Below are 25,127 nucleotides of genomic sequence, written 5' to 3'. Positions count from 1 at the left end.
CCATTTTACCCACCTTCAAAACACCCACCTCTTTTGTGAGAGCAAAATTCCAAACTCATTTTCTGCTGGCTTTTTCAATCACCCCAAATTTAGTGCTCCACACCCACACGAATCCTGCCACTGGCAGGAGCAGAAGATTCCTTCCATTGCCTAGTTTTTGTACCTGTTCCTGATCTTGTAGATTACCAGGATTCAGTGCAATCAGGTTCTGTCAATGCCGTACCTGCCTATTGTATCAGACTGGTTCAGAGTAGCATCAGTCACATGGGACATAAAATCCTCTGCTAGCATTGAGTGCTTGCTTTTCCTGTCATTGACATTACTGAAAAAAGTCACAACCCCAACCGAGTATGCGCTTCAGAGACTGCAGCAAAACTTTCAGCAGAAAAAAAACTGCAGAAAGTACCACCAACATAAATAGGTGGGGGTAACATTAACCTAACCTGCATTTTTTGCAGTGAGTTAGATTGTACTTTACACTGAACTTATTGGACTCTGGTATTATCCACATTGTGCTTCACCATTTCCAGCTTTATTGCTCCATTTCTGGTGATGGGAGGCTTCAAAATCTTACTTTTCACATTATAATATTTTGTATATATTTTCAGAATTTTTGTTTCATTTCATATTTCAAGCATTTTCAGGTTTTCATTTTTATTAAGTTTTCTCTGAAAGTAGATTGAAGCTGTCCAGCTTTGACAATTATCTTGCAATTTTGAATGAACTTCTTTACCTTTCTTCTTCAATTCACTGTGAATCTTGATGGCTAATTTTAAATAGTTTCCAGTTGTACATCTGTATAATATACACCTCATCATTCTGATTTTATTTTCTGCAGGATAATGTAGAAATTAAACCAGGCAAAGGATATACCATTATATCTAAAGGAAGGCAAAGGAGCCTTATCATTCACCACTGTGGAAATGAACACCAAGCGCAATACACATGTGATGCAGTGGATTGCAAGTCGACAGCTATGCTTACTGTCCATGGTATGTGGTTAGATATTATTTTACCTTGCTTTTTGTAAGTCATATTACAACAATGATTACATTTCAAGAAGTATTTTATTACGTACAAAGACCATAAGACATAGGAGTAGATTTAGGCCATTTGGCCCAGTGAGTCTGCTCCGCCATTCAATAATGACTGATATGTGCACTTTGAGGTTTCTGGTGGTTATGAGGAAAGCCACATAAATGCACGTCTTCTTTCAACCTTCGTCCATTTGATTCCTGTTAAAATGTGGGATAATCGATAATTATACATCTAAACATTTGTTGCATCATTTTGCATTTCAATATTTCTCAAAATTTGTGGGAAATTCCATGGAATGTACAGTCAATCTACTTCTAATCATTTCTATTCTGCAGTGTAAAGTGGACCCTGAAAATAGATAAGACCAAGAGGAATGAGATAAATACCAAACCAAACAAATTAACATTGTTTTGGTTATACAGAGTCGAATACTGATTTATCCCACATGCAAATTAAGGAATAGTTGATGTACACCACTGTGTTTAAATAAAAGCATGAGATTAGTTTCCCAAAGGAGGAGGGCCCGGAGGTGGAAAAGGTGGAAATATTGTGTGGGAAGTATGTGGATGGAAGCTTCAGAGTCTTGTCAGGTATAACAAGGGGTTGAGCAAGCGGGAGGGCAGTTTTTGTTGCAAATGGCAGTCATCGTATTTACTGATGAGCCTTGGCAAGAAGGATACCACAGCATGGACATTAGCATAGCTAGTGGGGGAAGGGGAAAGTGTGACAGAGCTGTGGGGAACACACTGCTAGAGTGGCATATTGATGCTGACATTTGAGTGAGTAGAAGAAGGGATGGAAGAAAGCTTTGGACACTGAGTGAATCTAAATGCCATATTCACAAGGGCTATCAAATAGGTGTGTCTTCACACCAATCTAGGCAGTTAGGCTGAGGGAATGATAGGATTTGGGGCCAACAAAGGATTTCCCTTGGCCCATAGGGTCATCAACTTCACACTTGTGGTCATCAAGGCTCCCACTGACAAGCCTGTCGTCTTCATAAATGGGAACTGCGTCCGCCGAAGAGCCTCTGTCCATACCAAGAGCACTTTGAGAGAAGCCCTCGGATGCTTTAGACATCTGCTTCCCCTCTGTTTCAAGGTGGAACTGTACCTCCCTTATCACCTGAGGATCTAAGAATGTGGTGCTGATTCCAGGATGTCTTACTCCCTCCTCTCGCCAAGTAGTTGTTGCACAAAGTTCTCATCTCCGGTATTCACAGTAGTCTGCTGCATATGGCTCTCCATGAGGTGTCCAGTCACTCTGTGGAAGAAACCATGCGTGCAAATGGCAGAAACCTTTTGGATCTTGAGGGTTTTTGACAGGGTGGATTTGGAGAGGATTGTTCCTCTTGTGGGAGAATATAGAACTAAGGGTCATTCTTTAAAAATAAGGGGTAGCTCGGGGGACTTCCGGTGGCGGCATGTAGGAGGAGGTCGCACATTGGAGGGCTCCTGCTCGAGGCTTGATTTTTTAGAATTTAATGCCCAGTCCCAGGGGCAATTTTGTGGTTAAATAAGTGCAGGTCTGACTATAGTCGATGACCATCCTATGTTTCTCCCCGGTCTTTACCACCACTACTTGAGCCCTCCAGGGGCTGTTGCTTGCTTCGATGACCCCTTCCTTCAGCAGCCTTTGGACCTCGGACCTGATGAAGGTCCGGTCCTGGGCACTGTACCGTCTGCTCCTGGTGGCGACGGGTTTGCAATCCGGGGTGAGATTTGCAAACAGGGAAGGCGGGTCAACCTTAAGGGTCGCGAGGCCGCAGACAGTAAGGGGGGGTATAGGGCCGCCAAATTTAAAGGTCAGGCTTTGTAGGTGGCACTGGAAATCCAGCCCAAGAAGGGTGGCTGCGCAGAAGTGCGGCAGGTCGTACAGGCGGAAATTGTGGAATTCCCTGCCCTGGACAGTGAGGTTCGCTAGGCAGAACCCCTTTATCTCCACTGCGTGTGACCCGGAGGCCAGGGAGATCCGTTGGTTTACAGGATGGGTAACAATAGAACAGCGCCTTACCATGTCGGGGTGGACAAAGCTTTCCGTGCTCCCGGAGTCGATCAGGCACGATGTCACGTGGCCGTTGATGGCGATCGTTGTGGTGGCTTTCGCTAGCGTCCGGGGCCGACTCTGGTCCAGGGTCACGGAGGCCAGCTGCAGCAAGGGGAAGGTCTGGTCAGGCAGTGTGGAGTCGGCAGTGCTGGGGGCTTGAGGCCGGTCCCGGGTAACGGAGGCCAGCTGTAGCAAGGGGGAGTTCTGGTCAGGCAGCGTGGATTCGGCAGTGCTGGAGGTTTGAGGCCGGTCCAGGGTAACTGAGGCCAGCTGCAGCAAGGTGGAGTTCTGGTCAGGCAGCGTGGAGTCGGCAGTGCTGAGGGCTTGAGGCCCCATCCAAGATGGCGTCAGTCACGGGTCGCACATGGAGTCCGGGGATGCAGAAGATGGCGTTGGTGAGGGACAAAATGGCGGCGTCCACCCATCCAGCGTGGTGGCCGGGGGGGGCAAAATGGCCGCGCCCGTTGGTCGCATGTTGCCTGGGGATAGGAGGGCGGCGGTGGGCCTTGGACGGCCGGGACCTGAAACAAAGGCTGCTGATAGTCGCTGGTGACCGCTGCCACGGCGCGGCCCTGACAGACCGCGACATAGTGGCCTTTCTTGCCGCACCCTTTGCAGGTGGCGGTGCGGGCCGGGCAGCGCGCACGGGGATGATTCGCTTGGCCACAGAAGAAGCAGCGTTGGCCGGCGGTGAAAACGGGCCGTCTAGCGGCGCAGGCCTGCGGGGTTAGCGGGAAAGTCTGGGGGTCTGCCGCGACGGGGTGCCACGCAGCCCAGGGGGGCGCCGTGCGCCCGGGAGCAAAAGCCAGTGCGTTTTTGTACGCAACGTCCATGGACCCTGCCAGGGCCCGTGCCTTAGTGAGGCCCAGCGTGTCCATTTCAAGGAGCCTTCTGCGGATGTCGGGGGAAGTCATACCTGCCACGAAAGCATCCCGAATTAAAAGTTCCGTGTGCTCGTTCCCCGTGACTGCTGGGCAGCCACAGTTCCGGCCCAGCATTCAATAGAGCCCGATAGAAGTCGTCCAGTGTTTCTTCAGGGCTCTGCCTTCTAGTTGCCAACAGGTGACGGGCGTAGACCTGGTTCAGAGGACGGATGTAATGTCCTTCTAGCAGCTCGATAGCTGCAGCATAATTCTCCGCCTCCTCGATCAGAGGGTAGATTGCAGGGCTGACACGGGAGCGTAGAAGGTGCATTTTCTGCCTTTCCGTGGGGGTTTTGGCGGCCGTGTCGACGAAGCTCTTAAAACACGTCAGCCAGTGCTTGAAGATAGCAGCGGAGTTGTCTGCGTGGGGACTGCAAGTGAAGGCTGCTGGGACGGCATTGGTTCTTATACCCCGCCTCTCAGGGCAGAGCTATGTACGTTAGCCAATGGTAGACTCCTAGGTCTAGCCAATGGGCATCCACCTCTCAGGTACTGCAATAAAGACTTTTATTTTGAGACGGTGGAAGCGGCGGAGGTGTTTGCGAAGGCAGAAGGACTGGGGCAGAATTGAGAAATGGGCCTGAGGATTGGTCTTGTACTGAGGGTAGGGGGTTTGTCAGAGTGTATGTAGCTTTATTTTTTCACTGCATGTTGGTATTGTGGTAAGCACCACTGGTAACACACTACGCGTACTACGGTACTGCCACCGTATTACAGGTACCACAGTAATCCCAGCCTGCTGGCTCCTCCCAGCAGGCGCCGTATAAAAGTGTATGCTCTCCTGCACTGCTCCCATTCTGGTTCCAGCTGCAGGAGGCTCAACATCTTGTGCAATAAAGCCTCGATTGTTTCACCATTCTCGTCTCGTGGTCATTGATGGTCCATCAATTTATTGCACAAGATTTTACGAGATGAACGTCTTAATCAAGCCTGATCGCCTGGAGCTGAACCCTCATGCAGCCGAAGCCACTGCCACCTTCGAGCACTGGCTAGATTGCTTCGAAGGATACCTCGGAGCAGCCACTGAAGAACTCTCAGACCCGCAGAAGCTCCAGATCCTCTACTCACGGGTGAGCCCACAGGTTTTCCCCTCATCCGGGCGCACCCACCTACACAGAAGCAATGGTGCTACTAAAGGGACAGTACATCAAGTCGGTGAATCAAGTTTACGCCAGGCACCTCCTGGCCACGAGACGGCAGCTCTCGGGGGAGTCTCAGGACGATTTTTTGAGGGCTCTACGGATACTCGGTAGGAACTGTAACTGCCAGGCAGTTTCGGCAGTCCAACACACCAAACTATTAATCAGACGCTTATGTCACGGGCATTAAGTCTACTTACGTTCGCCAGCGATTTTTGGAAGGGGGTACGCTCAGGGCTGTAAGTCTCTGAAACTCTTCCTCAAGATGCAGTGGAAGCAGAGTCTTTGACTATTTTAAGGCCGTGCTGGATAGATTTCTGATGAACAAGGGGGTGAAAGGTTATCCGGGGATAGGCAGGAATGTGGGGTTGATGTTACAATCAGATCAACACTGATTGTATCGAATGGCAGAGCAGGCTTGAGGCCTACTCCTGCTCCCAATACGTAAATATTGCAGAATCCATGACCTAGATGGACTTCTCCATTATCCCTTCATGGATGCCTATAACCTTTTGAAACTTAATCAGATATTCACTCACCTCCTGCTGCTATCTGCAGCCTTTCTTACGACTCCAGAGGCATGTCATCAACCAGAGGTGTTGCCAGTGACACTCGCATCCCACAAAAGAATAAAAAATGTATTGTTGATATTCTACAAAGTACCTTGCCCTGTAATAGATGTAGAGGCAATGCAGTCCCTCTTGCAGGGCTTGAGTTCATAAAGCTTTTGCTTGTCATCACTGTGCAGTCTTGACCAGTTATTAAAAATAATAAGATAGCTTCATGCATCATCACCACAACTTGCCGAACATGTTCAACTATTTCTCCTTCCAGTTAAACCAAGGTTGCAACAAACATCGGAGTTAACTTGCTTGTAAATATCACCTTTTATGCCTACAGGGTGTTTCATGATCCTTCACGTTCAAATTACTTTCTGAAGTGTATTCACTGTTGTAATGTAGACAAATACGTAAGTGATGCAGAAATATAATTGTCCTTAAAGAGATGCAGTTTTGACTTTCTTAATTTCTATATTTTCTTTAGCTCGTGACATCAAAGTAATCAGGCCCTTGGAAGACCTCGAAGTGATTGAGCAAGAGAGTGCTGCCTTCTTATGTGAAATCTCGCATGATGAAGTTGATTTTCAGTGGTTTAAGAATGGTGTAAAAATCAAGGCTGGGGAAAACATGAAAATTCGTCAGGAAGGTAGAATTTTTTACATTGTGATTTAATTTGATTTTATATATAATTTTAATGGAACTGTGATAGAATTGGGATAGACGATTTTTCAAATAATTTGTTCCAATAATAAGGATCAGAGGGGAATTTAAAAACAAATAAGAGAATAGAGGGAGAATATAAAAGACTGAGGATTATATAAAGGGAATCAAAGGGCACGATTTAACTATATGGGAACAAAGTCCCACAGCGAGCGTGTTTAGCCACGTGTTTCCTGCAGCTCGCAGCGCCGAGAAGCACAACAGCATAAAACAGCTCGCGTTAGATAGGAGGCTTCAATGGGGAACGCACGGCCGAGACCGCACATAGCCCCGTTTTGTGCATGGAGGAGCTCCAATCACCGGAACTCCTCACTGGAGCAAGAGATCGGGATGCCATTTAAAAATGGTGTCCTGATCTCTGGAGCCCCCTGAAGCGATTTCTGACCTTCCCACTAGCCCCAATGCACTATGGGAGGGTCCCCATCCCTACCAACCCTCCGCAAAACAACGGTGCAGGGCACCCCCAGCCAGGATGCCACTATGTGAAAAATGCCAGCTTGGCACCTTGGCAGTGCCAACTTGGCACTCTGGAAGTGCCTCTGCCAGCTGACAGTGCCACCTGGGCACCTTGGCAGTGCCAGGCTGACATTGCCAGGGTGCCCGCATGGCACCAGCAGTGTCAGAGTATAACCCTGCCCAAAGGGCATGCATCTGGGGGCCTCTGGAATCTGCACATTAAAGTGAAACAAGCTGTCTCCCATTCATATGCAAATTTGGCAAAACTTTGATCTCGCGCGGCGTTGCGAGCCAGGTAAATCCCAGGATTGGGTTCTCCCGGCTTCTATCGGCACGTTGTGCCGTGACGAGCTGCTTTTCAGGCGCAGCATGGTCGTAAAAGTCCACACAAGCAGTTTTCGATAAGCCTATAAATAGTAATAGGCTGTTAAAAGTAGGAGTGGGGCTGCTAATGAACTCAAAAGAGTATTTACGCATGGAGGTAGGGATCCCAACTGAGGTACTAAATGAATATTTTGCATAATCTGCACGATTTAATAGCCTCGTCGCGCCCGACCTGCTGACGCGACAAGGCGTCTAATCTTGTATGAGGCCTCGTGCTCATTTAAATATGGCTATGCCATATTCTCCTGATGTCTGGGGACATGGTCTCACCTGGGAGACCTAGCCAGGGTGGCATTTAGCACTGGTCCACAAAAACGTGTATGACACCGGGGGGATGGGGGGGGGCACGCCATTGGAGGCCCCGGGTGGTCGAGCTCTGGAAAGGGTGGTACTAGGCACCGGGGAACCTCGGCACTGCCATCCTAGCATCTTGGTATTGCCACATGGGCACCCGGTGGGTGGCATTGCAAGGCTGGCAGTACCAAGGTGCCTAGGTGCCCGTGCCAGGGATTGGGCACAGGAGTGCCTTGCCCTTCAGAGGTAGGGGGAGAAGGACTTGTGTATCCCTTAAGAGGTAAGTTGGGCGAGGGTTCTGAAACTGTAGTGGGGAAGCTAAGGGAGGTCGAATGACTGGGGCGGACTTTCACTTGGCGCCTCGATCCGCAAATCTTCCTGCTTTGGCGAGTAAATGTGGCCTCAGCGGGTTGTTCCTTGCCAAGGCCAAAAAAAACGGCGGGTCCCGTTAGATAGCGGAGTCACTCTGGGCCCTGCACCACTGAGAAACACCCCGCTATACGCACACAATACGAGACTCGTTCCTCCACATTAAATCGCACCCACAGTACAAGTGGTGGTGAAATAAGACCATAAGACACAGGAGCATAATTAGACCATTCGGCCATTGAGACTGCTCTGCCATTCCATCATGGCAAGACACTTGGAATGTTGGTGTTGCAAATGGAATGTTGGTCTTTATAGCAAGGGGACTGGAACATAAACTAGGTAAATCTCACTGCAACTGTAACGGGCAGTGGTGAGACTGTTTTTAGAGTACAGTTTTGGTCTCCTTACTCAAGGAGGGGGGATATACTTGTTTTGCCGTTAAGAAAAGATTCACTTGGCTGATTCCTGGGATGATCTCTGCTTTATGAAGAATAGGGGCTGGTTTAGCACAGTGGGCTAAACAGCTGGCTTGTAATGCAGAACAAGGCCAGCAGCGCAGGTTCAATTCCCGTACCGGCCTCCCCGAACAGGCGCCGGAATGTGGCGACTAGGGGCTTTTCACAGTAACTTCATTAAAGCCTACTTGTGACAATAAGCTATTATTATTATTAAATCTCGAGCGGGTTTAGCCTATACGTGTTGGACTTTAGAAGAATGAGAGATGCTGTTATTGAAGCACCGAAGAGCCTGAAGGGAATTGGCAAGGTAGATGCTGAGAGGGTGTTCCCTTCTTGGAACAATCGGGAAGTAGGGGAACAATTTAAAAATAAAACAGCTCCATTTAAAAAACAGGGATGAGGAAGAATATCTGCTCTCAGAGGGTTGTTGGTCTTTGAAATTCTCTTCCTCAGAGAGCAATGGAGACCAGGGCTGGAATGTTCAATTCTGGTATCTACGTTCAGTGGGAGGCGTGGAACTGGGAGGGATTGTCACTGTGGGACTGACCACGTGCAATATTCAGCTGTTCAGCTCATCACGTATGCATCCACATGAAGCTTGCTGAACCTTGTGGCGAGGATGGGAAGGAAGTTACATTCCCCACGGTTACCTCGTGAGGTTGACGGTCCGGGTACCATATTATTGGGCACCCAGACAGCCATTTGTTCACTGCAAGCCAAGAGTTCATTGTGCCAAGACCAGGATGTCGCAGACCAGACAACATGTAGCCCCACGATTCAGTGAAGCCTCCTTGAAATTCTTCTCCAGACTGTCCTGGAAAGGCAGAAAGTGTTATTTCCCTGGAATGGTAGCAGAGGGCCTCCCATCTGGTCACGACGGCCTGGCCAGAGGTTGCAGCAGAGTTTAGCACCCTGGGAACCCACCAATGAACAGCCCAGCAGTTCAGGAAGAGGATGAATGATCTGTTGCTCTCCTCCAGGGTCAGTGGCACCGTCTGCCCACTGCAACCTGACACTCATAATGGTGTCAGGCTGAATCTTAGGTTATGGAACTCAGTAACAGTAGGAACATGTGCTCTGAATATGCTAGCCACTTTATGCTCTGAATCTTCTATCAGTTGCAGGGCATCACTTACTTGGAAGGGCTTAGGAGTGCCATTGGCATGCATAGTCCTAAACTGCACATGCATCCATAGTGATGACCGTCAATCCTTCTGCCAGTCTATAAGTCAAAAACACAGTAAGAGGAACCGGCCAAGACCAAACGTGGCATCCTGGACATTCGAGTTCTCATCCCTTTTGAGGTGCGGACCAGGAAAGAGCAGGACTGTGCCTGAGCAGAAGGCGAGATAGGGATCTCCCAGGAAGCCACTGAGGATGTGTCAGGCCTGCAGTTATCAAATACACCTACAGAGTAACACATTGATTTAACTAAGTAGCCTCATCCACCAAATCTTTATTTTCTCCAGTCTGCAAGAAAAGGGGAAAGCCCATAATGGAGACCAGCCACACCTCCACTCCCACCTCTGAGGAGGACGCTTTAAAAGTCTCAGAGGATGCATCATCACGGAGTTCACCTGCACCCTCCACCAGCGCAGATATATTCACTTTGGGGAGGTGCACATTCTAGAGTAGATTTGGGTTCACAATCTGGTGAGCACATGGTAGACATGGGTCTACAGCTGGTGAAGGAAGTGACAGCCGAGGTCTCTGGCACTCAGAGGACCGAAAGAGACCAGCCCTATACAGGCGACGAGTTTCTGGACTCGGCGCCAAGAGACCTGTTGGAGATGCGGAGGTGGGCAGGGGAACATAAGGCAGAGATGGCAGAGGCCATGAGGAGACTGGACCAAAGGCTGTAGGTATCCGTCCATGTATTTTTTTTTTAATAAACATTTTATTGAAGTATTTTGGTTTTATAACAGTAACAGAAGAAACAGTGTAAATACAATTATAAACATAGTGCAAAAGCCGTCTTCCTCTCTCACAGGTCCCACCTTTTCTAGCCTCCTACTCTACACTAAACTACCCCCATGGCCCACCCCCCCCCCACACTTCTGCTGATGGTTAATTTTCCCCAAAGAAGTCGACGAATGGCTGCCACCTCCGGACGAACCCTAACATTGACCCTCTCAGGGCGAACTTGATTTTCTCCGAACTGAGAAAGCTAGCCATGTCAGTTAGCCAGGTCTCTGACTTCAGGGGCTTTGAGTCCCTCCAAGCTAATAATATCCGTCTCCGGGCTACCAGGGAAGCAAAGGCCAGAACGTCTGCCTCTTTCTCCTCCTGGATTCCCGGGTCTTCCGACACCCCCAAAATCGCCACCTCTGGACTCGCCGCCACCCATGTTTTCAATACTTTGGAAATGACCTCCGCAAACCCCTGCCAGAATCCCCAAAGCTTCAGGCATGCCCAGAACATATGAACATGGTTCGCTGGTCCTCCCACACACCTTGCGCACCTGTCTTCCACCCCAAAGAACCTACTCATCCGGGCCACTGTCAGCTGTGCCTGGCACACGTTGTGGACGCGTTGACTCTGCTCAACACATCCGCCCAGAGACCGTCCTCTATCTCTCCTCCTAACTCCTCTTCCCATTTATGTTTCAGCTCCTCGCTCTGTGTTTCCTCTGACCCCATAAGCTCCTTATAAATGTCTGAAACCCTCCCTTCTCCCACCCATACTCGGGAAACTACCCTGTCCTGTATCCCCCTTGGTGGTAGGAGCGGGAAGGTTGAGACCTGCCTGCGTAGGAAGTCGCGCCTGCAGGTACCTAAATTCATTCCGTCCCATCGGTTCGAATTTCTCCTCCAACTCCCTCAGGCTGGGAAAGCTCCCTTCTATAAACATATCACCCATCCTCTCGATCCCTGCTCTCTGCCATCTCCGAAACCCTCCATCTAACCTCCCCGGGGCAAACCGGTGATTATTGCAAATTGGGGACCAGACCGATGCTCCCTCTGCTCCCACATGTCTCCTCCATTGCCCCCAGACTCTCAGGGCCGCGACCACCACGGGGCTGGTGGAGTAGCGTGCTGGTGGGAATGGCAGAGGCGCCGTTACCAACGCCCCCAAACTAGTGCCCTTACACGATTCCACCTCTACTCGCTCCCACATTGACGACCCCCCCTCCCAACCATCCACTTCCTAATCATGGCTATATTTGCCGCCCAGTAATAATTACTAAAGTTCGGGAGTGCCAGCCCGCCCTCCCCCCAGCTGCTTTCCAACATCCCCTTTTTAACTTGCATGGTCTTACCCACCCATACAAAGCCCGAGATCACCTTGTTGACCCGTTTGTAAAAGGAGCAAGGAATAAAGATGGGGAGACACTGAAACACAAGCAGGAATCTTGGGAGAACCATCATTTTCACTGTCTGTACCCTCCCAGCCAGTGACAATGGGAGCACGTCCCACCTCCGAAAATCTTCCTTCATTTGGTTTACTAGTCGGGCCAGATTAAGCTTGTGCAGCCATTCCCATTCCCACGCCACCTGGATGCCTAGGTACCGAAAGCTTCCCCCTACCACTCTAAACAGCAGCTCCCCCAATCACCTCCCCTGCCCCCTTGCCTAGATAGCGAACATTTCGCTTTTCTCCATGTTCAATTTATAAGCCGAAAACCAGCCAGAAGCCCCATAATTTCTTCCATCCCTTCCAATGGGTCCGACACATATAAGAGCAGATCGTCCACGTATAGCAAGACTCTGTGTTCTACCCCTCCCCGGACCAGTCCCTTCCAGCCCTTTGAGGCTCTCAATGCAATTGCCAGCGGTTCTAAGTCCAGTGCGAACAACAGCGGGGAGAGGGGGCATCCCTGCCTCGTCCCCCGGTGCACCCTAAAATAGCCCGATGTCAGCTTGTTCGTCCAAACACTTGCTATGGGCGCCTGATACAGCAGCCTGACCCAGTCAATGAAGCCCTGTCCAAATCCAAATCGCCCCAATACTTCCCACCTTCTCTGCGTCCATTGCGACCGCTACCTCTACGTCCCTACCCTCTGGGGGCATCATGATAACATTCAACAGCCTTCTTACATTGGCCGCCAACTGCCTCCCCTTAACAAATCCCGTCTGGTCCTCCCCAATCACATCCAGGACGCAGTCCTCAATCCTTGAGGACAAGATGTTAGCCAACAATTTGGCATCTACATTTAGTAGGGAGATCGGTCTGTAGGACCCGCATAACTCCGGGTCCTTATCCCGCTTCAGGATCAATGAGATAGTGGCCAGTGACATCGTTGGGGGTGGCCTCCCTCTCTCCCTTGCCTCATTTAATGTCCTCATCAGCAGTGGCCCCAGCATCCCAGAGAACATTTTGTAAAACTCCACGGGGTACCCATCCGGTCCCGGGGCTTTACCTGACTGCATGGCGTTCAGCCCATCGGCTATCTCTTCCAACCCGATCGGGGCTCCCAGTCCTTCCACGAAGTCTTCATCAACCTTCGGGAACTTCAATCCCCCTAAGAATTGCCTTATACACTCCGGCCCAGCTGGGGGTTCCGACTCATACAGCGTGCTGTAGAATTCCTCGAACGCCTTATTGACCCCAGCTCAATCTCCGACCCGGTTCCCATCTCTGTCCCTTACATCCCCAATCTTCCTGGCCACCTCCCGCTTTCTAAGCTGCTGCGCAAGCATTCTACTGGCCTTCTCCCCATATTCATAGATCACCTCCCTCGCCTTCCTCAGCTGCTCTACCGCCTTCCCTGTAGTTAACAAGCCAAACTCCGCCTGTAGCCTCCGCCGTTCCCTCAGAAGCCCTACCTCTGGGGTCTCCGCGTACTTCCTGTCTACCCTTAGTATTTCCTTTGTCAGTCGATCCGTCTCTGCTCTGTCTGCCTTCTCACTGTTTGCCCGTATCGAGATCAGCTCCCCTCTAACCACCGCCTTCAGCGCTTCCCAGACCACCGCAGCCAAAACTTCCCCCGTGTCGTTGACTTCCAGATAGTTCTGGATACATTTTGTCAGCCGCCCACACACCTCCTCATCAGCTAAAAGTCCCACGTCTAGCCTCCAGTGTGGGCGCTGGCTACTCTCCTTGCTCACCTGTAGGTCAACCCAGTGCGGGGCATGATCCGAGATCGTGATCGCTGAATACTCAGTGTCCACTACCCCCGTCAGTAAAGCCCTGTTCAGGATAAAAAAGTCAATCCGGGAGTACACTTTATGCATGTGCGAGTAGAAGGAAAACCCCTTCACTCTCGGCGGCCCAAATCTCCATGGGTCGACCCCCCCCCCATCTGCTCCATAAACCCCTTTCGCTCCTTTGCCATTGCTGGCACCCTGCCCATCCTTGAGCTAGATCGGCCTAGCCCTGGCTTAATGATTGTGTTGAAGTCCCCCCACCCGCCCCCCATAACCAGCTTTTGCGAATCCAGGTCCGGGATCATCCCCAACATCCTCCTTATGAACTCCACATCATCCCAATTCGGCGCGTACACATTCACGAGTACCACCGGCAGCCCCTCCAGTTTTCCACTGACTATTATAGAACATAGAACATACAGTGCAGAAGGAGGCCATTCGGCCCATTGAATATGCACCGACCCCTTAAGCCCTCACTTCCACTCTATCCCAGTAACCCAATAACCTCTCCTAACGTTTTTGGTTACTAAGGGCAATTTATCATGGCCAATCCGCCTAACCTGCACATCTTTGGACTGTGGAAGGAAACCGGAGCACCCGGAAGAAACCCATGCAGACACGGGGAGAATGTGTAGACCCCGCACAGACAGTGACCCAGCTGGGAATCGAACCTGGGACTCTGGCGCTGTGAAGCCACAGTGCTATCCACTTGTGCTACCGTGCAGCCCCCACTTGTGCTACCCTGCTGCCCCCACTTATGCTACCGTGCTGCCCTACTTGTGCTACCATGCTGCCCACGGTGTACCGACCCCCCCACGTCCGCAACTATTCTTCCCGCTTCGAATGACACTCGCTTATTAATCAGGATCGCGACCACTCTAGTCTTAGAGTCTAGCCCCGAGTGACCCGTCCCTTCCTTAATCTAATTTGATCGGTTACTCTAAGGTGCGACTCCTGAAACATTGCCACATCCGCCTTCAGTCCCCTCAAATGCGTGAATACACGTGCCCTCTTAACCGGCCCATTTAGCCCACTTACATTCCATATGATCACCCTGGGCAGGGGGGGGGGCATCTCGCCTTTCTTCGGCCAGTCTCCAGCCCGCGCATCCGCAGGCCCGCACCCAGGCAGCCTCCGTCCCCGACCTCCCTATTGTCCTACAGCAAATGTCCCTCCGCCGTAATCAGAACATTTCCCCCCCATCCCCGCCTAGTAACAGCACTATACCCACAGCCCGCTCCAACAAGCATAACATCTGCTCACCCCCCACTGCACTTCCGTGAGTTAGCCCACCCAGCTAGCTTGGTGGCCCCCGCCCATGGCGCCAGCCAGACATTTTCCCACCTATTGTTCCCTCCCCCCCCGCTTGGACACACATATGCAAATGTAAACAATTCCAACCCAATTGCCCAAAAGAAACACGCAAAGAAAATCAAAAACAAGATCAAACATCAAACATCTAACATTCACACCTCCATCCCCCATCAGTCCAAATGCAAATTTTAACTTACGCAGCTTGTCCGCAGACCCCCACTCAATACAAAAGGCATTACAAGTAACATCCAAAGACAAAAATTTTTCTTTTTAAAAAAAAAATAATCGAAGGGAAGAGCACAGAAAAAAACACATGAGCACTGCAGCAAAGTTCAGTCTAACCTTTCCTTCTCGCGAAGTCCATCGCTTCCTCGGGCGACTCGAAGTAGAAATGTTGCTCTTCGTGCGTAACCCAAAGACGGGCCGGGTATTGTAGTCCAAACTTTACCTTCTTCTTAAAAAGGGTTGATTTTATCTGGTTGAACCCTGCTCTTCTACTGGCCACGTCCGCGCTCAGATCCTTATATATACGCAGGACACTGTTCTCCCATTTTCCACCTGGCCCACCGTAGAATGCACTCCTTGTCCAGGTACCTGTGGAATCTCACCACCATTGCTCTTGGGGGGGTCACCGACACGCGGCTTCCTCGCTAGCGCTCTGTGTGCCCTGTCCTCCTCCAAGGGTTGGGAGAATGTCCCCTCCCCCAGTAGGGGGGAGCTTCTCAAACATAGCCGCTATGTATGCCCCTGCGTCTGTTCTGCCAGCGGGACCTGTTCTCTAGATCCTCCACCTTCTCCTGGAGCCTTTTCTGTTGGTCGCTCAACATTCCCACCTCCAACTCCACTGCAGCTTGGTGCTCCTCCTGCTCAGTCAGTGCCGTCTCCACTTTCTGGATCGCCCGATCTTGAGCATCCAGTCTGAGTTCCAGCCGCGCAATCGACTCATTAATCGGGTCCAAGCATTCCTGTTTCTGCTTGGCGAAGCCCTCCTATATAAACTGCATCAGCTGCTCCATCGACCGCTGGGTCGTCAAGGCTGAACTCCGATCCTCCGCCATGCTTTTCCCGTCGCAGCCTCAGCCCAAGCCTTCTCCGTGCACCTACTTCTTCCTTTGCGAGCACTCCTGGTCCACTTCTCCATGCACTGATGTAGGATTGCTCTTCACAATTGCATCCAACATCAGTTTTCCACTTCAGATCCGACAAAAAAAATCGGAGAAAAGGGTCCAAAATTCCGACCCGAGCAGGAGCCACCAAATGTGCGACCTACTCCTTCATAGCCGCCACCGGAAGTCATCCGTCCATGTATTGTCTACTGACATGGCCCTGGCTTGCGAGCACTTGGGTGCCGCCACAGAAATGGTGGCGGCTGCCTTTGAGATCCAGATCCAGCATAATGCACGGTGGCTGCCGGATCTGTTTTCGGGCCTGCACTCCGTCTCTCTAGCCCTGGGTACAATGCAGCAGGTGCTAGGCGAGAGCGAGGCGAGGTACCTCAACTTCCCTCCAGGTGCCGCTTTACCTCAAGGAGGTCCCTTTGGGCACACACAAAGAGGAGGAGTGCCAGCCAGACACCCGAGGGGCTTCATACCAGTGCATTCCAAGAAAAATCTTTCTCTCAGTGGGTAGTGAGTGTTTGGAACTCCCTTCCTCGAAAGGTAGTGGAAGCTGAGACTTTTGAGTGTTTTAAAGGCAGAGCTAGATAGATTCTTGATAGACAAGAGTGCAAAACATTACCACTGGTAGACAAGGGGTTACAGACAAAACATCCATGAGCTTATTGAAAGCGGAGCAGTCTCGAAGAGCCCAGTGGCCTACTCCTGCTCCTAGTTTGTATGTTTGTGTGCCCTGATGCTCCACCTACTCTCTGCCAGTGACTCCATCGCTCCCAGCAAGTCAAACTATGGAGGGTGCACCTGCATCTATGCAGGAGACACTTAGCAGGCGAGGTGCTGGAGACCTTGGCACTCAGTCACCAACAGAGCATAGCAGTCTGCAGCTGTTTCCGTATCAGTCGGGACTGCACAATGACATGGTAATAGAAAATTAAAGATAAAGAAGAATTAAAGATAAAGAAGTTTTAAAGACACAGATGGAACGGGTGTGCAACTATTTTACATACTTTGGCATTTGTAAATATTTGTTCACTTGCGCTGTTCAGAAACATCCTGGATTCTATCTTGCTGTTAATTGCTTCAATACAGGCTTTTAAGACTGTGGAATTTAGGCCCCCAACAGTGTTTGATAATGAACCACTGTAGATTAATTTCTCTCACTTTATCAACATGGTGATTATTCAATAATTACACTTGTGCATGATTAAGCGCTGGCTGTTATTTGTGAGTGTGAGGCCTGGACATGCACCATGGAAGCCATTACTTGCAACTCATCCTTTTCTGAGCTCTGAAAGTGGGTTCAAAGAGGTCATTTCATCTGCTGCTGCTGTTGCCCTGATGTGAGATGTGGGTGGAGCAAGGAGTACTCTGTGTGAATTAGAAATTCTGTGTGAGTGGCAAGAAACACTGTCGATGTAGGGAGGAATTTATAGGCTGTTCATGGCGGCGGGATATTCCAGTCCCACTCAACGGCACACGACCTGCCTCAGGTTCCCAGCGACAAGGGGTGCATTTAATGGGAAATCCCGTTGACAACGTCGTGACCAAAAGATGCCGCTGCCGCCAGGCCACCTCCGCTGCCGAAGAACATGCAGCGTGTTGTGATGAAAATCCTGCCTGTAGTTTCAGAGTTGAAAGAGTGAAACTGTACACTGTTTTATTAACAGTAGTAAACCAAAGGCTTCCTGACATGTTTCGAGAAAGATGAAGTGGGCACATCCAATTGTTAGTGGCCTTGTTGATTTGCCACTTTGAGCTAACATGTAGGTGAACGCTAGGAGGCAAGGAGCAAATTAGACTTGATAGTGTGTAGGATTTAAGAGGTGTGTGCCATTGACTGAAGCGTTTGTCAGACTGCACATGGAGCTTTGCTTGCCTCCACAACATGGATTGTAGTACACCTTGCATAAAGTGTTTGCAACCAAAGTGCATTGGACCTCATTGAAGGACAGCTTAGTGCATGAGATGTGAGAGAGTAGAATGGGCCTATGTGCTGGACTGTCCCGAGGACTGTGAGGCTATCTGTGAAGGATCAAGAGCTCTAAATGTCCTCTGCAGAGTCAACATACATGGAACATAGAACATACAGTGCAGAAGGAGGCCATTCGGCCCATCAAGTCTGCACCAACCCACTTAAGCCCTCACTTCCACCCTATCCCCGTAACCCAATAACCCCTCCTCACCTTTTTGGTCACTAAGGGCAATTTATCATGGCCAATCCACCTAACCTGCATGTCTTTGGGCTGTGGGAGGAAACCGGAGCACCCGGAGGAACCCACGCAGACACGGGGAGAAGGTGCAGACTCCGCACAGACAGTGACCCAGCAGGGAATCGAACCTGGGTCCCTGGCGCTATGAAGCCACAGTGGTATCCACTTGTGCTATCGTGCTGCCCATAGAATAGAAATCCATGCCGAATAGATTTTACCTTAGCTAGGGTGTCCAGAATAACTGATCACAGTCTTGCACTAATACTAAGGCCATCTAGGACTGAGATTTGTAGCAGTCTTTATGATTGATACTCAGCAATCCATAGAGCAGGTGAGGCATTCTCAGTGAGTGGATTCAAAAATAACCTCAAAGCTTTTTGGCATGAAAGATGTCAAGGGATATGGGTTTAACAATGGGCAAATGGCAATTGTGGGTGGGGGTAGGGGGTTTGCAGGAATACAATCTTCCCTGATCAATCTGCGTGGTGGAAAGATCTCGAGGGGCCAAATGATGTTCTCATGCTGCTCCTCCCTGTGGACCTATCTATTTGGTTCTGCCTGAAAGAGCTCTCTGCCAGGTCTGCCCCCCATTGGGAGCAGGTGTCAGGGTGACATGAGTGCATCCCTGCCAAGGTAAGATTTAGATTGTTTTCAAGTTGCCATGCCCATGGACTTTGTGAGGGCGTTGGTAAATTCTCAATTCTACTGATAGGTGTTAGAGGTTGTGGGATAGTAGAGTGCTTTGCAGTTTCTAATGTGCGCATTTAGTGTCATGCAACTGCATATCAGCATAGTTTGGTGCATACAAAGGATCAAATCACCAGCAGGACAGATATCAAGTAATGTAATTTAATTCAGCTATCATAAATAAAAAGACATGTATAATGTCTGAAACCAAAAAGGAGTTGGGGCCTTCCAGCCAGCAGAGGATAGAAAACCAAATAGCAAAGGAAATGTCTTTGCGGCTTAGTGTGCCTGGAATCTTGTCAGCTACCAGATTGTCAGAACCTGTCTGCACCATCATACCCTTGCAATAGCCTCTTCATGTGGCTCTGCAAAACCCTGGCTCTGTCGTCAACAACATCCCCTTCACTGTCTTCATCATCGGAGGAGACATCTCACTCCTCCATGTCTTTCTCAGTCAAGATGTTGCCCCTTTGTGGTGAGGTTGTGGGGAGTGCAGCAGACAACGATGATCAGGACACACTTTGTGATGAGTATTGGAGAGGCTCACTGAGTGGTTGACACATCTTAACTTTAACTTTGTGTGGCCTATGGGTCTGCTCAATCCTAGACCTTGCGGAGGCATGTACGGCATTGCACACCCCCTGAGCAGCGCTCTATGGGCAGCAAATTGGAGTCATCAGCCAGGTCTTCTTGGCTTCAAGAGTGAACCCTACAATTGCTGAAATCCTTCAAAAACGTATGTTACCTGAGAGTGGGTCAGAATTCAGGAGTCATGAGAGCTCCCTGGGAACCAAACACAAAAATGAAGGATTTGCCTTCAGTGATCACAATTCAGCTGAATGTTCAAATCGTGGAAACATTTCCAATCGATGAATGTGACTGGCTGTTGCCAAGGAGCTCTAAAGGCCACATTTGTGCTGCCAATAGCATCTTGCATTGTGGGAAACCTTAGATTGCTGCGAAACCCAATGCTCTTGCAGTCTGACTGCAGGATCTAGTCAAAATTGAACAGATTCATGCACTCTCCTGAACAGGACATCTGACACCTATTAGATGTATTTGTGTGCACTGACTGGAAGATTCCAAGCAGATCCCCAGTGGAGCCCTGGAAGGAGCTTTAAGGTGGTGGTGACCTTTAATGCCACCGGCATGGTATTCCGTCCAGGTCCTTGTGGCCACATGATGTGGAGAAGGTGGCAGATGTGCACAAATACGTTTCTGGACATTCTAAGGTGCATTCGGCATTGTTTTTCTCTCATCTGTAGATAGCTACACCATCTGTGATATACGTGTGATTAGGCCAATGTTCATTGTTGCACTGGCCCCTAGTCGCCAGCATCCTGATCTTCTCGAAGTTCTGCTGCCTTTTGCTGATCGGGCCATTGATTTTCCTGGCCTTGTGCCAATCTGCACAGGTTGCTCCTCCTTATCATCTGGATCAGAGCCAATATAAAGGAATGGTTTCCAGCAGCCTGCATCATCTAGGTCTTGGTTGATCAGTGAATGAATTGTAGCAATCAATCTACAGAACATATTGAAGTTTGTCATTTCCATCTATCTCAGAGCCATCAAGCCAGAGCTAAGCCCTGTGCTTTGCTTCTATGCAGACATTACATCCCACCACACCTCTTCCAGATGAAGGACATCGTGGAGGAACAGAGATGAGTGTTTCTCCCATTCATACATGACTGTGCATGGAGACATTGCTCTTTGACCAAGGTAGTGACACCCATGTGTGAGAACCCTCCATCCGATACTATTTGGCTTGCCTTCATTTCCCATGAGACTTTATGGAGAAACCATTGCCTTGCCAGCCTAGAAATACATATCACATGAGCCGTGACTACCTGGGAAGATGGAAGTTTGGAGTTTGGTGCCATCCACCAGCTGTGCTCCTTGGAGGCAACCACCTTCCATCTTTCATTTTGACAGCAGCAGGTAGCAAATCACAAAGAATGAATGGCAGCTCCAAACTTTGCTGTAATCTCGATGTTATCAGACCCATGAGTCAGGAAGTAAACCTATTGCCATGGAGGCTTCACCAGCAAGAGGAAAACACAACTGAGCATGTTTCTCAGCTGGTTGCATCATGATTATTAGAGTTTTAAAAATTCTTTCATGGGATGTGGGTGCTGCAGGCAAGGCCAGTGGTTGCCCTTCCCCAATTGCCCCCGAACTGAGTGGCGTTTTAAGAGTCAACCACATTGCTGTGGATCTGGAGTCACATGTAAGTCAGACCGGGAAGGATGGCAGATTTTCTTCCTTAAAGGGATTTGAACCAAGGTTCCCAGAGCATTACCCTGGGTCTCTGGATTACTAGTCCAGTGACAACACCATTATGCCACCGTCTCCCTATACTTGGTCATTTCTGCTTCTTTTGATCTCCCTGACCTCTCCCACTTGAAGGGATCGCAAATATAGCTGCTAGACTGGTTCTGCGCCAGGTGCTGTGGGAATCAACAAGAGGGAAAACATACTTGACTTGTCCTCACCAACCTGCCTGCCACATATGCTTCTGTCCATGAAAGAATCGTTAGGAGTAATCACTGCAAAGTCCTTGTGGAGACAAAGTCCTGTCTTCACATTGAGGATAGCCTCCATCGTGTTATGTGGCACTACTGCATTGCTAAATGGGAGAGATTTCAAACAGATTAGCAACTCAAGACTGGGAAACCTTGAGGTGCTGTGGGCTATCATCAGCAGCAGAATTGTACTGAACTACAATCTGTAGCTTCATGGCCCAGAATTTCTGCACCCTACCACCAACCAGGGGCTCAACCCTGGTTCAACAAAGAGTGCAGGAGGGAATGCCAGGATCAGCACCAATTGTAACTAAAAATAAGGGGTCAACTTGATGAATCTAAAACACAGGACTACTCATGTACCAAACAGCATAAACATGAAGTAATAGATAGAGCGAAGTGATTCTAAAACCAACGGATCAGATATAAGCTCTGCAGTCCTGCCATATTCAGCCGTGAATGATGCTGGGCAACTAAACAACTCACTGGAGGAGGAGGCTCCACAAATATCCCCATCCTCAATGATGGAGGATCCCAGCATATCAGTGCAAAAGATGAGGCTAAAGCATTCACCACAATCTTCAGCCAGAAATGCGGAGTGGATGATCCACCTTGGCCTCCCCCAGAGGACCCCAGCATCACAGATGCCAGTGTTCAGCCAATTCGATTCACTCCACGTGATATCAAGAAACGGCTTAAGGCACTGGATCCTCCAAAGGCTAGAAGCCCTGGCAATATTCCAGCAATAGTACTGAAGGCCTGTGCTCCAGAACATGTTGCACCTCTAGCCAAGCTGTTCCAGTACAGCTACAACACTGGCATCTACCCAACAATGTGGAAAATTGCCCAGGTGTGCTCTTTACATAAGAAGCAGGACGAACCTCACCTGGCCAATTACAACCCATCAGTCTACTCTCGATCATTAGTAAAGTAATGGAAGGAGACATGTACAGTGCTACCAAGTGTTACTTGTTTCAAAATAACTTGCTCAACAATGCTCAGTTTGGGTTCTGCCACTCAGTTCATTACAGCCTTGGTTCAAACATGGAGAGGTGAACCCGAGAGATGAGGCGAATATGACTGTCCTTGACATTAAGGCCACATTTGACCAAATGTGACATCAAGGAGCCCTAGAAAAACTGGAGTTAATGGGAATCAGTGGCAAACTCTCTGCTGTTTGTAGTCATACCTAGCACAAAGTGTAAGCTAGTTAGTAATATAAACAAAGATTGCAAGAGTTTTCTCAATGTATAAAAGGTAAGAGAAAGGCAGGAATGGACATTGGACCATTGGGAAATGAGGCTGGAGAAGTTGTAATGTGTGGTGATGTGCATAGCTATGTAGATAGTTGGATGTATGACCTCTGACCAGCAGGTGGCGCTAGAGATCCACAATGTGACTCCAGAGATCCGGCAGTTGGTGGTAAGTTGTACTAGAGGACAGTCGCATTAGAAGTAGCTCCAGGAGAATTCACTTACTCATTACCATTTGTATTATAGTTCATTAGTTATCTTTCGACGTGTTCATTTTGTTAATAAACTATATTACTAGTCAAAAAACTAGATGTTCTGTGTGCATCTTTACCACGGCCACAACATAGAACATAACATAATGGGGAGCAAAGAATTGGCAGAGGAACTGAATAGATACTTTGCATCAGTCAACGCGGTGGAAGATACCAAAACTTCAAGACAGCCAGGGGCAGAGGTGACTAGTGGCCATCACTAAGGAGGAGGTTCAGGGAAAGCTGAAAGGTTTGAAGTTGGATAAATCACCTGGACCAGATGGACTTCACCCCAGGGTTCTGAAGGAGATAGGTGAGGAGATTGTGGAGGCATTGGTGGTGATCTTTTAGGAATCACTGCATTCAGGGAGGGTCCCAGAGGACTGGAAAATGGCTAATGTAACACCCCTGTTTAAGAAGGAAAGGAGGCAGAATACGGGAAAATAAGAGTCCATTATTAAGGATGAGATTGTGGAGTACTTGGAAGTGAATGGTAAAATAGGGCTGAATCAGCACGACTTCATCAAGGGGAGGTCATGCCTGACAAATCTATTAGAATTCTTTGAGGAGGTAACAAGGAAGTTGGATAAAGGAGAGCCAGTGGACATGATCTATTTGGATTTCCAGAAGGCCTTTGACAAGGTGCCATACAGGAGGCGCCGGAATGTGGCAACTAGGGGCTTTTCGCAGTAACTTCATTGCAATGTGACTCCAGCCTACTTGTGACAATAAAGATTGTTATTATATATTATCTAAATAAAATAAGAGCCCATAGTGTTAGGGGCAAGATACTGACATGGACAGAGGATTGACTGACTGTAAGAAGGAAGAGAGTGGGGATGAAGAGGTCTTTTTCAGGACGGCAGCCGGTGACTAATGATATTCCACAGGGGGTTCACTGTTGGGACCACAATTATTCACAATATATATTAACGATCTGGAAGAAGGAACTGAGGGCACTGTTGCGAAGTTTGCAGATGATACAAAGATATATAGAGGGACAGGTTGTGTTGAGGAAACGGAGAGGCTGCAGAAGGACTTAGACCGGCGAGGAGAGTGGGCAAAGAAGTGGTAGATGGAATACAATGTCAAAAAGTGTGAGGTTATGCACTTTAGGAGGAAGAATAGAGGCATAGACTATTTTCTAAATGGGAAAAGGCTTAAGAAATCAGAAGCACAAAGGGACTTGGGAGTCCTTGTTCAAGATTCTCTTAAGATTAACGTGCAGGTTCAGTTGGCAGTTAGGAAGGGAAATGCAATGTCAGCATTCAAGTCGAGAGGGCTAGAATACAAGAGCAGGGATGTATTAGAATCATAGAATTTACAGTGCAGAAAGAGGCCATTCGGCCCATCGAGTCTGCACCGGCTCTTGGAAAGAGCACCCTACCCAAGGTCAACACCTCCACCCTATCCCCGTAACCCAGTAACCCCACCCAACACTAAGGGCAATTTTGGACACTAAGGGCAATTTCTCATGGCCAATCCACCTAACCTGCACATCTTTGGACTGTGGGAGGAAACCGGAGCACCCGGGGGAAACCCACGCACATACGGGGAGAATGTGCAGACTCCGCACACAGACAGTGACCCAAGCCGAAATCGAACCTGGGACCCTGGAGCTGTGAAGCAATTGTGCTATCCACAATGCTACCGTATTGCTGAGGCTGGATAAGGTTCTGGTCAGATCCCATTTGGAATATTGTGAGAAGTTTTGGGTCCCGTATCTAAGTAAGGATGTGCTGGCCTTGGAGGGGGTCCAGAGGAACTTCACAAAAATTATCCGGGGATGAAGGGCTTGACTTATGAGAAGTGGTTGAGGACTCTGGGTCCATACTCTATGGAGTTTAGAAGGATGAGGGGGGATCTCATTGAAACTTACAGAATACTGAGAGGCCTGATGTGGAGAAGATTTTTCCACTAGTAGGAGAGAAAAACCCGAGGGCACAACCTCAGACTGAAGGGACGTTCCTTTAAAACTGAGATGAGGGAGAATTTCTTCAGCCAGAGGATTACATTAACACTGTGGAACTCATTGCCGCAGAAGGCTGCGGATGCCAAGTTACTGAGTGTCTTTAAGACAGGGATAGATAGGTTATTGATTGATAAGGGGATCAAGAGTGCAGGGAGAAGGTAGGAGAATAGGGATGAGAAACATATCAGCCATAATCGAATGGCAGAGTAAACTCAATTGGCCGATTTGCCGAAATCTGCTCCTATATCTTATGGTCTAGATGGTTGTCGTTGTTGGAGGTCAGTAATCTCAGTTCCAGGACATCACTGCAGGTGTTCCTCAGGCTGAAT

General features: G+C 49.1%; 1 protein-coding gene across 1 annotated transcript in view; it reads left to right on the top strand.

Annotated features, from left to right (window-relative positions):
• LOC140424765 (obscurin-like) overlaps positions 1-25,127 on the top strand; it is a 1,044,598-nt gene that overhangs the window by 246,982 nt on the left and 772,489 nt on the right. The window contains 2 exon segments of the mRNA XM_072508149.1: positions 839-992; positions 6,191-6,352. Coding sequence (XP_072364250.1) covers positions 839-992; positions 6,191-6,352 — 316 coding nt within the window.

This window comes from Scyliorhinus torazame, chromosome 6 (genome assembly GCF_047496885.1).
Source record: "Scyliorhinus torazame isolate Kashiwa2021f chromosome 6, sScyTor2.1, whole genome shotgun sequence".
NCBI classification, from domain to species: Eukaryota; Metazoa; Chordata; class Chondrichthyes; order Carcharhiniformes; family Scyliorhinidae; genus Scyliorhinus; species Scyliorhinus torazame.
Note: the sequence above shows the minus strand (reverse complement) of the source record. Positions and strands in the feature narration are given on the sequence as shown.